At 52.6% G+C, this 13,046-nt stretch overlaps 1 protein-coding gene across 6 annotated transcripts in view; it reads left to right on the top strand.

Annotated features, from left to right (window-relative positions):
• The first annotated feature begins 1,952 nt into the window (after positions 1-1,952).
• Positions 1,953-13,046, top strand: part of CDH4 (cadherin 4) — a 794,671-nt gene continuing 783,577 nt past the window's right edge. For all 6 annotated transcript variants that reach the window (XM_081916750.1, XM_081916749.1, XM_081916748.1 and 3 more), the window contains exons 1-2: positions 1,953-2,263; positions 12,349-12,460. In XM_081916750.1, coding sequence (XP_081772876.1) covers positions 2,204-2,263; positions 12,349-12,460 — 172 coding nt within the window. In that variant the 5' untranslated portion in view covers positions 1,953-2,203. The remainder of the gene's footprint in view (positions 2,264-12,348; positions 12,461-13,046) is intronic.

Genomic DNA, 13,046 nt, shown 5'->3' with positions numbered 1-13,046 from the left:
ACTATTAAAGGTACAGGAGTCCCCCTTTCCATCTGGCTACCCTGGGTTGGGGGGGGTACAGGGTGGGCAGGGAAGCTAGATTTGCTGTATTAAAGTCTAAAACAGGCTTTCTCAGCCTTGAACCTCTGGATGTTTTGAAACTACAATTCCCATCATCCCTGACCGCTGGTCCTGCTAGCTAGGGATCATGGGAGTTGTAGGTCAAAAGCATTTGGAGGACCAAGTTTGAGTAAGCCTGGTCTAAACGGCAAAGGAAAGTCCAAACAAAACATATACTTAAATCTATTACTCTACTAGGTTGACCATGACTAAGCCTGCAGACCATACTCAAGTCTCCAGTGAATTCAGTAGGCATGGCTAGGCTTGCAGCCAGTGTGGTCTAGTGGTTAAGAGCGGTAGTCTCATAATCTGGGGAACCGGGTTCGCGTCTCGGCTCCTCCACATGCAGCTGCTGGATGACCTTGGGCTAGTCACACTTCTCTGAAGTCTCTCAGCCCCACTCACCTCACAGAGTGTTTGTTGGGGGGAGGAAGGGAAAGGAGAATGTTAGCCGCTTTGAGACTCCTTTGGGTAGTGATAAAGCGGGATATCAAATCCAAACTCTTCTTCTTCTTCTTAAGCAGGATTCAATCCCAGGGAAGACACTTTTCTTTTCATTCTTACAAGAGGTAAAAAGAAGAAGAACTTGATGGGATATTACCTCTCAGTAAACTTGTTTTGGGTTGGAGGACAATCCTATAATCATTTAGCCAATAAAATATCTAGCCTAGTTTATTTTATTTAGAAGAATATTTTTTAAAAACCACTAACTCATAAAAATATGAGATATTGTTGTGTACAATAAAATCATTAAAACCTACTAATATCTATAAGATCATAAAAGCATTTATTTTGCTTTCCTGGGGCCCTAAAAATACCACCCCAATATATATATAGAGAGAGTTAGTTCAGTTTGGGTGTAAAACTTACTTGGGAGTAAATTCCACCAAACTCAGAGAGAGACTCTCTTCTGAGTAAACATGCATAATACATCCAGTCTATTAAATTTTCATGCAACCTGATCTTATCCATGTTTACTTCAATGGGCTCATTTCAAGCAAGTGTGCAAAGGCTTGTATTTTTATTTTATTTTAAAAAGGAAACCAAATCACAGCACAACCCTACTGATGTGCAATCACAATGGTCATTGGTTTGAAGGGGCAGCACTTCCAAGCAAAGCATTGCAGCTTACATGCCCCGCCTGTATATGTCTACTCAGAAGTAGGTGCCATTGAGTTCAGCGGGCACCACTCGCGCGCACAGGACAGCAGCAGCCTCAAGGTCCCGTTTGCGCACCTCCCTTTAGGAGACAAATGCAGGCCGAGCTATCGCTGGGTAAAGCAACCCAGTACAGTACTGCTTAACGGGCTCCGAGCTCGATTAATGCAGCGCACGCTTACTTCGGAGCAAGCCATGCCTGAACTCCGCGGTCCCTACTTCCGAGTAAACCTCTTTGCAGCCGCGGGGCCCGATCGTCGGCAAAAACACAAACGTGCAAGAGCCTCGAGGAAGCCCGCCTTCGGATGATGCCCCTTGCAACCCCGCAGGCGCTTCCTCGGGAGTAAGACCCGCGGAACTTCCTTCTGCCTGCGCCAGCGGGAGAGTTGGAGCTGGGGCAAGTCCCTGTCCACCCGCTACTAAGTGGATCTTGGGAATCAGCACCCAACCTCTGCTGACTCCCGAGTAAGCCGGTTCCGGAGAGCGCAGGATTCCCTCCCGAGCTTTTTTTGTGTGTGTGTGTGTGCATGTGCTGGGCTGGCCAGCCGGCTAGCGCGCGCGCTCCCCTTCTGGCTGCTGCCGCCGCCGCCGCCGCGGCTGCTCCTTTAAGGGCGCCCGCCTGCCCCTCCGCGCCGTATGGGCCGGGCTTGGAGGCGGGGACTCGCTCGAGCAGCACCGAGAGCGCTTCACCTGCAGTTCAGAGCGGCGGCGAGGAATTGAGCGCGGCAAGGCAGGCGGAGGAGGAAGAGGAGAAGAAGCAGCGGCGGCGGCGGCGGCTGCGAAGAGTTGGCGGCTCGGAGGCGCCGCGGGATAACCAGGCAGCGCCGGGCGGAGAAGGCAGGGCGCGCGCTGGGGGTTGCCCTGCCCGGGCTGAGCGCGGTGGAAGCGGCGGCAGGAGGAGGCAGCAGCTAGCCGGGCAGGCGAGCCCGGCTCGGGATCCGCGGAGATGCCCCTGGGCTCGAGGATGCTACTTCTCTTGTTCTTTTGCTGCGGGGGCTCGGCCCGGGTAAGTTGCAGCAGCAGCTCCCGCCTGGAGAGGGATGGGGCGCTGCCGGAGGGAGACGAGGAGGAGGGGAGGGGGGTGGGAAGGGGACCGGGCTGGGTTCCGGGGCTTGGAAGCTCGCCTGGAAGGAGCCACGAGAGTACCTCTTTCCTTGCAATTCCTCTCTCTTTCCGCACATCATTAACTGTACGCTTGGAGATGGCTGGGATATAGCTCTGCTTATGTATGTGTGTGTTGAGGAAAGGGGGTCCCCTTATTTCTGCATGCGGCTTGAGCGCCCCCCCTTCTCCAGATGCCTTGTGCAATAGAGGTTTCTCGTGTATGTGTGTGGGGAGGGCAGAGGAAGAGCTCCTGCAAAAGCTCCACCGTACAGCACTTACACACACACACACAACCCACCGCCCCGCCGGCCAAGCGCTCTCCCTTTTCCTTTTTTTTTTTTTGCAGAGTATGTGCAACAATGTTAGCTTGTGTGTGTCTCCCCGCTGAGCCCCCCTCCCTTCCCCTTTCTCCCCTCTATCAATTCATAGACAACTGGCAGACGAAAATCCAGAGGAGGAGGAAGGATTGAGTAAAGGAGGGGGGCGGCGGCAGCAGCAGTAGTGGTGGGGAAAGCTGGATGGTCGTTTTGCTAAATGCAAAGCGACTTAACGGGCGGAAATGTGTCTCTTTGCCGTAGCCGGGGATAGAGACCTGGGCTGGTAGACAATCGCGCGGATAGAGCATCCCAAGTTGTTTTTAGCTGGCGGTGAGATCCAAACGGGAAAAAAGAAGAAAGCCAGCACCGCTGGAAGGAGCATATAATTATATCTGCATATTAGAGATGGGTTATTATTTTTTTAAAAAAGCTTTGCTTTGTTAGGATCCTCCCAGAACTTCAGAATGCATCTTGCCCTCGTGTGCTTAACCCACGTGGCGTGGCTGAAGTCTTGGGTGTTGCGGTTTATCAACAGACGCTGTAGAGAGAACTGGAGCACTCGGAGGACCCAGGCAAATCGAGACCGGCTTAAGGGTGGTTGTGTGGATGCAGGACTCTTGAGCCTCACCTCTGCTATTAAAAATGCTTTTTAATAGCATTTTTTTTTAGAGAAGAAATTGTGCATCTTTCAACCCGACACACCCATGGCTGAGGCTAATACAGATCTATGCAGGGAGTCCTACTATGCACCTGATAACACTACTCATAACATAAAAATTGAGAAGTCCCCCCTTTCCCCAAAATAGGTATTCCCTAGAGAAACTTGCTTTAATAGCTTTTAGGGGAATAACAGACTTGTACTTGACTGCAAATGTGTATTAACGCAGCTCAGAATCTGGTTTGGCAGCTCTAACTTGCTTCCAAATATCCTGGTGTATTTTAAGGGAATATTTACCATGCGGTCTGCCACGGAGCCTTTTAAAACGAAAGGATAGGGATGCTTAATGCTGAAATACTTTTTTTTGTGGGAGGGATATTAGGTGCCATGCTCCCTTCCTGCTTTTTGATTATTCCTACTGTCACGGCCACCCAGGTCTGGTCCCAGCTCACAAGAGACCTCACTCCGTTGCAGCTTATTTACAGGAAAAGTTTATTGAAGATTTCTGCTTCTCATACAGTTCAGCATTGTGGCCGTACGTCTGCCACGTTAGACCGCTGAAGTCCCCTCTGACTCCTCCCCTCTTCCGCACCAACTTAATAGCCTGGCTCTAGACCACCTCTTCCTCTCCTTTCTTTTCCGCAGGGTCTTCCTGCCCCCCTGGGTTCCCTCTCTCCGTGACTCGCCTGAGGCTGAATCCTCTGCCGCCTCTTCCCCCCTCTTTCTGGCTTTAGGGCCGGGCTCCTCCCCTGAGCTCTCTCCACTTCCGCGCGCCTCTACGTTTGAACTTGGCGCGCGTACGTTGCTGCTGACCTTTCTTTCGACCGCTACACCACCCCCTGCTCTGCTCTCCACCCTTTCCGGCTGAACACCCTGCTCCAACCCCCTCTCTCTGTTCTCTCCTAATCCTGCTCCCTCCGAGAGGCTGACGACTCCACCCCCTTTACTCCGTTCCGGCTGAGACGTCTCTTGCTTCCTCTGTCTTCCACTGGGCTCCTCTCCGCTTCTCCCTTCTCCTCCCCTTTGCTTGATTAAGGTAACCCCCTTTTGAGAATCCTCTGACTCGCTGCTCAGACTCGTGGATTCCCTCAGAATTCCGTCATCTTCTTCCTCATCCTTCTGCCCCTCCTCCCACTCGCTCTCCGTCTCCTCTGTCATCTCCTCCTCTCTCCCAGAAACCCTGACATCCATCCCCCCCTCGAAGCCCCCCCTTCCCCCCTCCCGCTCGCCGGGGACCGGTTGTGGAAACTGCGGCTCTTCGGGGGTAGGCTCAGGATACAGGTCGTCTACGTCAATGTTCTCTGCTGGCAGTTCTGTGTAAGTGTATTCGAAGTCGGGTTCTTCCCCCAAATGCTTCTCAGTCTCTGCTTCCATCGCTACTTCCTCCGGTGCTGCCCGCCAAGGACCTATCAGCCACCTCTTACGCCATTCCTCCTCTGGCTGCTCCTCCCACCAATAAGGGGTTTCCGTGTCCACCCCCGAGCACGATCCCCTGGGCGGGCTTGATTCTGGTGTTCTTTCCTCGGGGGAAGAGAAACCCCTGAACGTGCTATCTGACAATGTGGGTGTGAAAAGCCAGTCATCAAAGTACTCAGCTGGCATGGGTCTATGTGGGAAAAGTGCATGGAACTCTTCTTTCAAAAGGGGTTCGTCTAACTCGTAGCCTGGCACCCAACTATTAGCAGCGGCTGGTGTGCCCTCCCTGGCGAGAAAATATTCAACTCCCTCCTCCCCCCATCTCGAGTCCAGTATCTCTGTGACCTCGTTAAGAGGTTCTGGTCTTGGCGATTCCCCCCTCTCAGGCGCCCTCCTACGTGGCTCTGGGGGTGCTCCTGACTCTTGAAACCTGTGTGGGGTTTTGTAGGGAGTGAGCACCGACCTATGAAAGACCGGGTGCACCCTGGAACCTTCCGGAAGGGCTATACGAAAAGCCACCGGATTGATCTTAGCCTCAACTTGATATGGCCCTAGCTGCCTGTGTCCTAACTTCTTCTTGGCCAACGACCTGGCCGGCATCGCGTGGGCTGCTAACCACACCCAGTCCCCAACCTGGATGTCCTCTCCCGCCCTCCTGTGCTTATCGGCCTGCACCTTATACGCCTGTTTTGCCAGCTCCAAATGTCTCCGCAGCTCCTCGTGCACCTCTTGCAACTCCGCTGCAAACTGGTCGGCATCTTGAGGCCCCCCCCCTCCTGGTGCCGCAAATCTCGGGAAGGTTCTGGGATGACGGCCATTGTTCGCGAAGAAAGGCGTCACCCCGGTGGAAGCGTGTTTCGTGTTGTTGTAGGCGAATTCAGCCATCGGCAGATAGTCCACCCACGCCGCAGGTCGCTGGTTGGCGTAGCACCGCAGGTACTGCTGCATGATCGCGTTGACCCTCTCCGCTTGACCGTTGGTTTGTGGATGCCTCGCCGATGTCAGGCTGATTTTGACGTGCAAGATGCCCAGAAGCTTTCGCCAGAAAGTGGAAACAAACTGGCGCCCCCTGTCGGACAAGACGGACTGCGGAAGTCCATGCACTCTGAAGACGTGATCGATGAAGAGCTTTGCGGTCTGTTCTGCCGTCGCCACCTTGGCACAAGGGATGAAGTGCGCCATCTTGGTGAACAAGTCCACCACCACTAACACCGCCGTCTTACCTCTGGAGCTGGGCAGGTCTGTAACAAAGTCCAACGCTACCCTCTCCCATGGTTGCTGCGGTGTCTCCAGCGGTTCTAGCAATCCCGCCTGCTTCTGGTGCACTGGTTTGGACCTCTGGCAGATATCACACCTGGCGACGTAGTCCGCCACCTCTCCTCTCATCTGGGGCCACCAAAAGTCTCTAGCCACCAACTCCATCGTCTTTTCTTTGCCGAAATGGCCTGCACTAGGGGCGTCATGCAACTGTTGCAGAACCTTGGCTCGAAGATCGTCGGTGGGCACGTAAAGGGCACCCTTACGAGTCAAAAGTCCATCTTGTAATTGAAACTCATCGTTGTGTCGCGACCCTCCGCGTAGCTCCTCCATCTTAGACTGTGCAAACTGATCCCTTTGCAACGCGCGTCGCACCGCGTCCAGGTCGACTGCGATGGTAGCGCACGTCCACGCCTGCGGTGCGAAAATGTGCTTTGCTGCGATTGGAGCTGCTTCCTCCAAGTATTGCGGCTTTCGGGACAGCGCGTCTGCCATAACATTGGAGTCTCCTGGGATGTATTCTATTTTGAAGTCGAAGTCCGCAAAGAACTCCGCCCAGCGCATGTGTCGCTGGGTCTGCAACTTAGCCGTCCGCCAATACTCTAAGTTCTTGTGATCCGTGCGGACCTGCACCGTGTGCTTGGCTCCTATTAAGAAGTGTCGCCACGCTTTGAAAGCTGCATGAATGGCCAACAACTCCCTGTCCCATATGGTATAATTGCGCTCCGTCTTGCTGAGCTTCCGGGAGTAGAACGCACCCGGTCGCCAGTTGCCTTGTGAATCCTCTTGCAAAAGAACGGCCCCAACCGCTCTATCCGACGCATCGGTCTCTACCCGCATGGGTCTGCCGGGATTCACGTGGAGCAGCTGCTCTTCGGAGGCGAAAAGACCCTTAAGCGTCCGGAAGGACCGCTCCGCTTGTTCGGTCCAGACGAACTTCTTCTTCTTGGAACTGAGGGTGTCAGTGATCGCCGCCGTCGCGTTCGCAAAACCTTTAATAAACTTGCGGTAAAAATTGGCAAAGCCGATGAACCTCTGGACCTCTTTCCGATTTCGAGGGCTTTTCCAGTCCAACAGCGCTTGAACCTTAGCCCTGTCCATGGCCAGTCCCTCGTCGGACAACTTGTAGCCAAGGAAATCAACCTCTCTGACATCAAACTGGCACTTTTCCAACTTGGCGTACAGCCTGTGTTCCTTCAGCCTCTGCAGGACCTCCCTCACGTCCTTATCGTGATCCTCCGGCGATTCCGAGAAAATCAGGATATCGTCGAGAAAGCAGACACACTTTTTGTAGAGGAGACCTGCTAGCACGTGGTGCATAAATGCTTGAAAAACGTGGCTGCCATTTTGGAGGCCGAAAGGCATGACTCTGTATTCGTATGTGCCCAGAGGGGTGAACATGGCGGTCTTCCACTCATCTCCTTTCCGGATGCGGATGAGATTGTAAGCTCCACGTAGGTCCAGCTTGGTGAAAATCTTGCCCCTCCTGACGGTCGCTAAAAGGTCGTCAATCTTGGGCATGGGGAAAGCTTTGGGCTTAGTCAAGCTGTTGATGAACCTGTAATCCACTATAAGCCTTTTTTGGGGCGTGTCCTTCTTCTTCACAAAGAAAACAGGGCTGCCTCCCGCTGCTTTAGATTCCTGGATGAAACCGCGCTTGAGGTTATGGTCTATGAACTCCCGAAGCTCTTGCATTTCGTCCTCCGACATGGAGTACAGCTTGGCAGCAGGCAATTGCGCCCCTGGCACTAAATCAATCGCGCAGTCGTAAGGTCTATGAGGCGGCAACTTGTCAGCTTCCTTCTCACAGAAAACCTCCAAGAAGTCCTGGTACTTGTGAGGCACTGTTTGCACCATACCCAGATGCAATGGCTGCTCAGCTTCTCCTCCCTGATCGGTCTGAAAGCAATGCTGAGCACAATACGATGAACAAAAGTTGATCTGCCTCTGGTACCACGCAACCGCGGGACTGTGCCTCTCCAGCCAACTCATGCCTAACACGATGGGTGTGTCCGATAAGTGGGTGACATTGAAACTAATAAGCTCTCGATGGTTGCCAATCTGCATCATCATGGGAGGGGTTTGCTGCACCACTTGCCCCCCCAGCAACTTCCTGCCGTCCACCGTGACCACGTTCAGAGGCGTCGTTGCAGGCAGGAGCGCCATGTTGTGCTGCTTAACGAACTGCAGTCCCATGAAGTCGGCGTTGCTTCCCGAATCGATCGTTATTGGAACCTCGAGGAGTCTCCCATCAGGCAACTGGAGTGTTGCTGTGAGCAGAACTGCCGGTTTGGGAGGCAAAGGGTCCACGCTCTGCAGTGATGCTGGGGGCTTGTCTACAGATCCGCCTGGCTGAGCCCCAGTAGCTCTGCTTCCAGCCAGGCACTGTCGTTTCCCTGAAGCTGCTCCCCTGGTTGCACCTCTGCTGTTACAGTTGCCAGCGCTGCAGTGTGCTTCTGGAGCCTCTGGGGGCACTCTTTCGCCATATGGTGCGCACTGTCACAGATGTAACACTTCCTGGTTCCTCTAGGAGGCTTCGCTTTGGCTGCACCAGGGACAGGGCTCTGGGATGGCTTCTGAGCCCTAGCACCACCAATCTCCATTGGCTCCTCTCTGTCCTTCCCCATTGGCGAGGGGTGCGCACGGCTGAAGTCCCTGTGCCCAAAAGGGAGAGTCCTTGCTTGCGCACGCGCTTGGGGCCCGTCCTCCTCATGCCACGGACGCCCCTCATGTCGAATTCCAAGAGCTAAAGCCCGTTGCACCACGTCTTCTAGGGTCTGGGGTCTGTCCCCCCTAGCGATCTCATCCTTGATGGGGGGGCTCAATCCCTCCCAAAAAAGATCTCTGACCGGTTTACTGTCCTTTGGCCAATCTAAGGCGGTGAGCAATGCAAAAAATTTAGAGTGGTATTGGCGCACAGTCGCTTTCCCCTGCCTCAGCCCGTGCATTTGACGGCGCGCAATGTCCACATCCACAGAGGATTGAAAACAAGAATCCATCGCTTTGATGAACGCAGTTGAATCGCGACGGGCCGGTCCATCTTCGCGCCACAAATTGCGTAGCCAAGCCCTGGCCTCCCCATGCAGGTGCGAAACAATGAACCCCACTCTCTCCTCCTCATCTTTAAAATCGTGACGGAGTAAGTGCAGTGCATATACAACGTCCGCTCTGAAATTGGGATAGTCTTGCAAGTTGCCATTAAAATGCGGAACTAGGGCACCCCCCCTCCGTCCAAGCGCAATGCCCTCCGCTCTGGATCCTGGGGCCCCCGCCTTGTCCGCGCGCTCCCACCTTGCCTGCAAATCCTGGCACGTCTTCTCCAAGTCGTCATTCTTCTTCTGCGAAGCAATGACTGCCGATGTGAGAGCGGTAACCTGATTCCGCAATGCAACCAGCTGCTCCTCAGCGCTCATGGCTGCTCCCTTTCGTGAGCTTCGCAAAAAAAAAATTTTTGCTTTGAGAGAGGGGACTTACTGTCACGGCCACCCAGGTCTGGTCCCAGCTCACAAGAGACCTCACTCCGTTGCAGCTTATTTACAGGAAAAGTTTATTGAAGATTTCTGCTTCTCATACAGTTCAGCATTGTGGCCGTACGTCTGCCACGTTAGACCGCTGAAGTCCCCTCTGACTCCTCCCCTCTTCCGCACCAACTTAATAGCCTGGCTCTAGACCACCTCTTCCTCTCCTTTCTTTTCCGCAGGGTCTTCCTGCCCCCCTGGGTTCCCTCTCTCCGTGACTCGCCTGAGGCTGAATCCTCTGCCGCCTCTTCCCCCCTCTTTCTGGCTTTAGGGCCGGGCTCCTCCCCTGAGCTCTCTCCACTTCCGCGCGCCTCTACGTTTGAACTTGGCGCGCGTACGTTGCTGCTGACCTTTCTTTCGACCGCTACACCACCCCCTGCTCTGCTCTCCACCCTTTCCGGCTGAACACCCTGCTCCAACCCCCTCTCTCTGTTCTCTCCTAATCTTGCTCCCTCCGAGAGGCTGACGACTCCACCCCCTTTACTCCGTTCCGGCTGAGACGTCTCTTGCTTCCTCTGTCTTCCACTGGGCTCCTCTCCGCTTCTCCCTTCTCCTCCCCTTTGCTTGATTAAGGTAACCCCCTTTTGAGAATCCTCTGACTCGCTGCTCAGACTCGTGGATTCCCTCAGAATTCCGTCATCTTCTTCCTCATCCTTCTGCCCCTCCTCCCACTCGCTCTCCGTCTCCTCTGTCATCTCCTCCTCTCTCCCAGAAACCCTGACACCTACATTTTGTCTCTTTCTAAATTTTAAGATAATTTCAGAAGGACACCCACAGCTGCCAAATCAGCCTGATTCTCAAAACCATTTTTGAGTTAAAATTGATCAGATTGCAATTTCTCTTCCTTTCCAGGCTCATATGGAAAGCCCTCTAGAGTCTTATTATCATTAAGCACATTTCCAGTACTGGAGCTCTGACTGACAATGGACACGATCTGTTGGGAAGTTCTCCTGCATAAATCTAACTACAGCAGTGTGCCATTCATTGCTTGGACAGGAGAGCTTCCTGGCAAATGGCACTCCAATAATGGCTCTTGTTTGGGACCTCCTTTCCCAAGACAAATTGAGGCACTTTATTTGTAAGCCTGGAGAGAGAGAGAGAGAGAGAGAGAGAGAGAGAGAGAGAACTTGATTGGGGGTGGGGAGAGAGAATAGTGTCCTAATTAAAAACCCATCAAGGGAAAGCCGCTTTGTGAGGCTTGGCTGTGTAACCCTACCACCGACTCTCTGCTGCAGTGGCCCCACTGTTAGGGCCATTGTAATAAGTGGGTGATTGGAAATCCAAAGCCTATTATCTACTGTCAGACTCTGAAATGCTTCTGAATTGCAGATCTTGCCAGGAGACTGCCGGAGTGCACAGCCGAGTCCCTCTCATGCACTTTCCAGAGACGGTAGCTGGCATTTCTCTCCCAAGCGTGATTTCTCGCCGATATTACATTGGCTTACTTTTTGCTTAGTAAGCTCCTCTGCAAGCCAGGAGACAGACTCTCTGTTCTCCTCGCCCCTTCTCTCCCTCTCATCCACATGCCCTGTGGCTTTCTTTCAGTCTTATTTGAAAAGCCACCTCGGCTGAGCCTGCTTCTTTCTGCTACCTATTAAGTCCTCAAAACGCCTAATTTTTCCAGTGATCATGGGGTTGGCCTGGCTTGCTCTCCCACTCCCCCCTCTCTATAGGGTTTAGGCCACTTGGTTTTGTCATCAGCCTGTGCCTTTAATCCGTTTGGGAGAGTCCCTAGAAAAATCTTGCCTGGGGTGGTAGAAAAACAGGGGTGACACCCCACCACCTTCCCAACCTCATTTTCTATATAGGAATTTGTTTACAAATCACCAGCTAACGAGCCATTCAGCTTCTGTGCCTGCATGTTGGCTGGAGTCTGATTGAGCACATAGATCTGGAAACCAAGGCACAAGGAAAATTGATTCTCCCCTCCAAGGCTTGGGCTGGAAACTAGCCTTTTTCTATGACGATTCGCTCCAGTGTGCAGCTGGAAACAAATCTCTGTCCCTAAAGGGAGGAAGTTACATGGCATAAGCTATGGCTGTAGCATGCAGGTTAGGGTGTCTAGGTGATGCTCCTAAATTGCCTCGCTGGGGGTGGTCAGGGACAGGCAGAGGCACTGTGTGTGTTTCTGTTTCTCTGGGTTACCCTGTGAACCTTTCAGGATTTTGCTTTGCGTTCCAGCTAGGGATGCTTGCATGTGTGCACTCACTTCCTCCCTCTCCCTCTGCCTGCCTGCCAGGTGGTGATTGCTCAGCAGTTCTGCATTGATTTGTTAAGGGAGGTTACAGGCTGGGTATATATGCAGACTTAACAGCATCCTGCTGTAGCTTTAACAGCAACTCTCCAGATCTCGATTGTCCAATGACTAGGGCCAAAGATGGTGATCAGATGGGTTTCTCAAACCTGGGGCGGGGGGCTGCTGGCATGCGAGTCCTCAGGCTTGCCAGCCACGGCTTGATTTGTATTGATCTGAGATGTGAGGGTGCCTGTAATCCAACTGGGGAGATTTATTGCTGTGTGCATCACTCAAGCCTCCACCATTCCCAGCAACCTTGCTGAATAATATTCCGCCCCCCCCCCCCCAGTCATCTCTTCAGCAAAAGGCTACTGCTATTTTCTGACTGGTGTTTCATTTTCCCCACCCGGCTTGAAACATGTTATCAGTGTAAGACTTGATGAACGCTGTTTCTGTTGCTCAGACTTGCCTGTTTGCAGACACTTGCGCGCTGGCTGTGAAACCTCCCCCCCAACCCTGGAGATTCCCACTAGAAACAACAATACAATTCACAGTGTTCTGTTGCTCTTGTTTTGGACTCTGCAGGCGCCCAATGGGGATCTTACAGTCAGACCCACTTGCAAGCCAGGCTTCTCGGAAGATGATTACACAGCGCTGGTTTCCCAAAACATCATGGAAGGGCAGAAGTTACTCAAAGGTAGGAAGTATAAACTGGCAATGCAGAGGGATAGGTTAAGGAACACTTGTCCCGCTGGAGAGGAAACAGCTGACAGATGTGAAAAGCAAGGGACCCCAGACTCAAATGTTTCACCAGCAAAATGAATGGTGAACTGTGGACCTGTGCATTGGTGAGACGAAGACCACATTCTTCTGTTGCATATTGTGTAGCTTGAGTGAAAGGATGTCAGGGTAGTGTGGCACACCAGCCCTTACTTCATGGTTTTGGTTTGTTTTTTTAACCTCTACCTGCTGTTGGCAGAAGTATCTGTACCTGTGTCATATTTTTTAAAATATTGTGGGTGTGCACACCTCTGTACAGAGCATCCTTGCATTTGAGATGTGAAGATCCTTAAACCATCCTTTGATTTGCAATGCCTGATAAAGCAGACATTGTTGTTGGATTATGTGGTAAACAAGCCCACAGACATTCTGTTCTCAAATGTGGCATTCATGTTCATTACTGTCCCACTGACAACATGAAAACACAGCCAGTGAGAAAGTACCAATTAGCTTTACAGTAATTGCAGGATTACAACTGGTGTGTGTGTGTGTTCGCGCGAATA

Source organism: Podarcis melisellensis (genome assembly GCF_964234715.1).
Source record: "Podarcis melisellensis genome assembly, chromosome: 6".
In the NCBI taxonomy this organism is placed as follows: Eukaryota; Metazoa; Chordata; class Lepidosauria; order Squamata; family Lacertidae; genus Podarcis; species Podarcis melisellensis.
The sequence above is the reverse complement of the archived record's forward strand: the minus strand, read 5'-3'. Positions and strand labels throughout refer to the sequence as shown.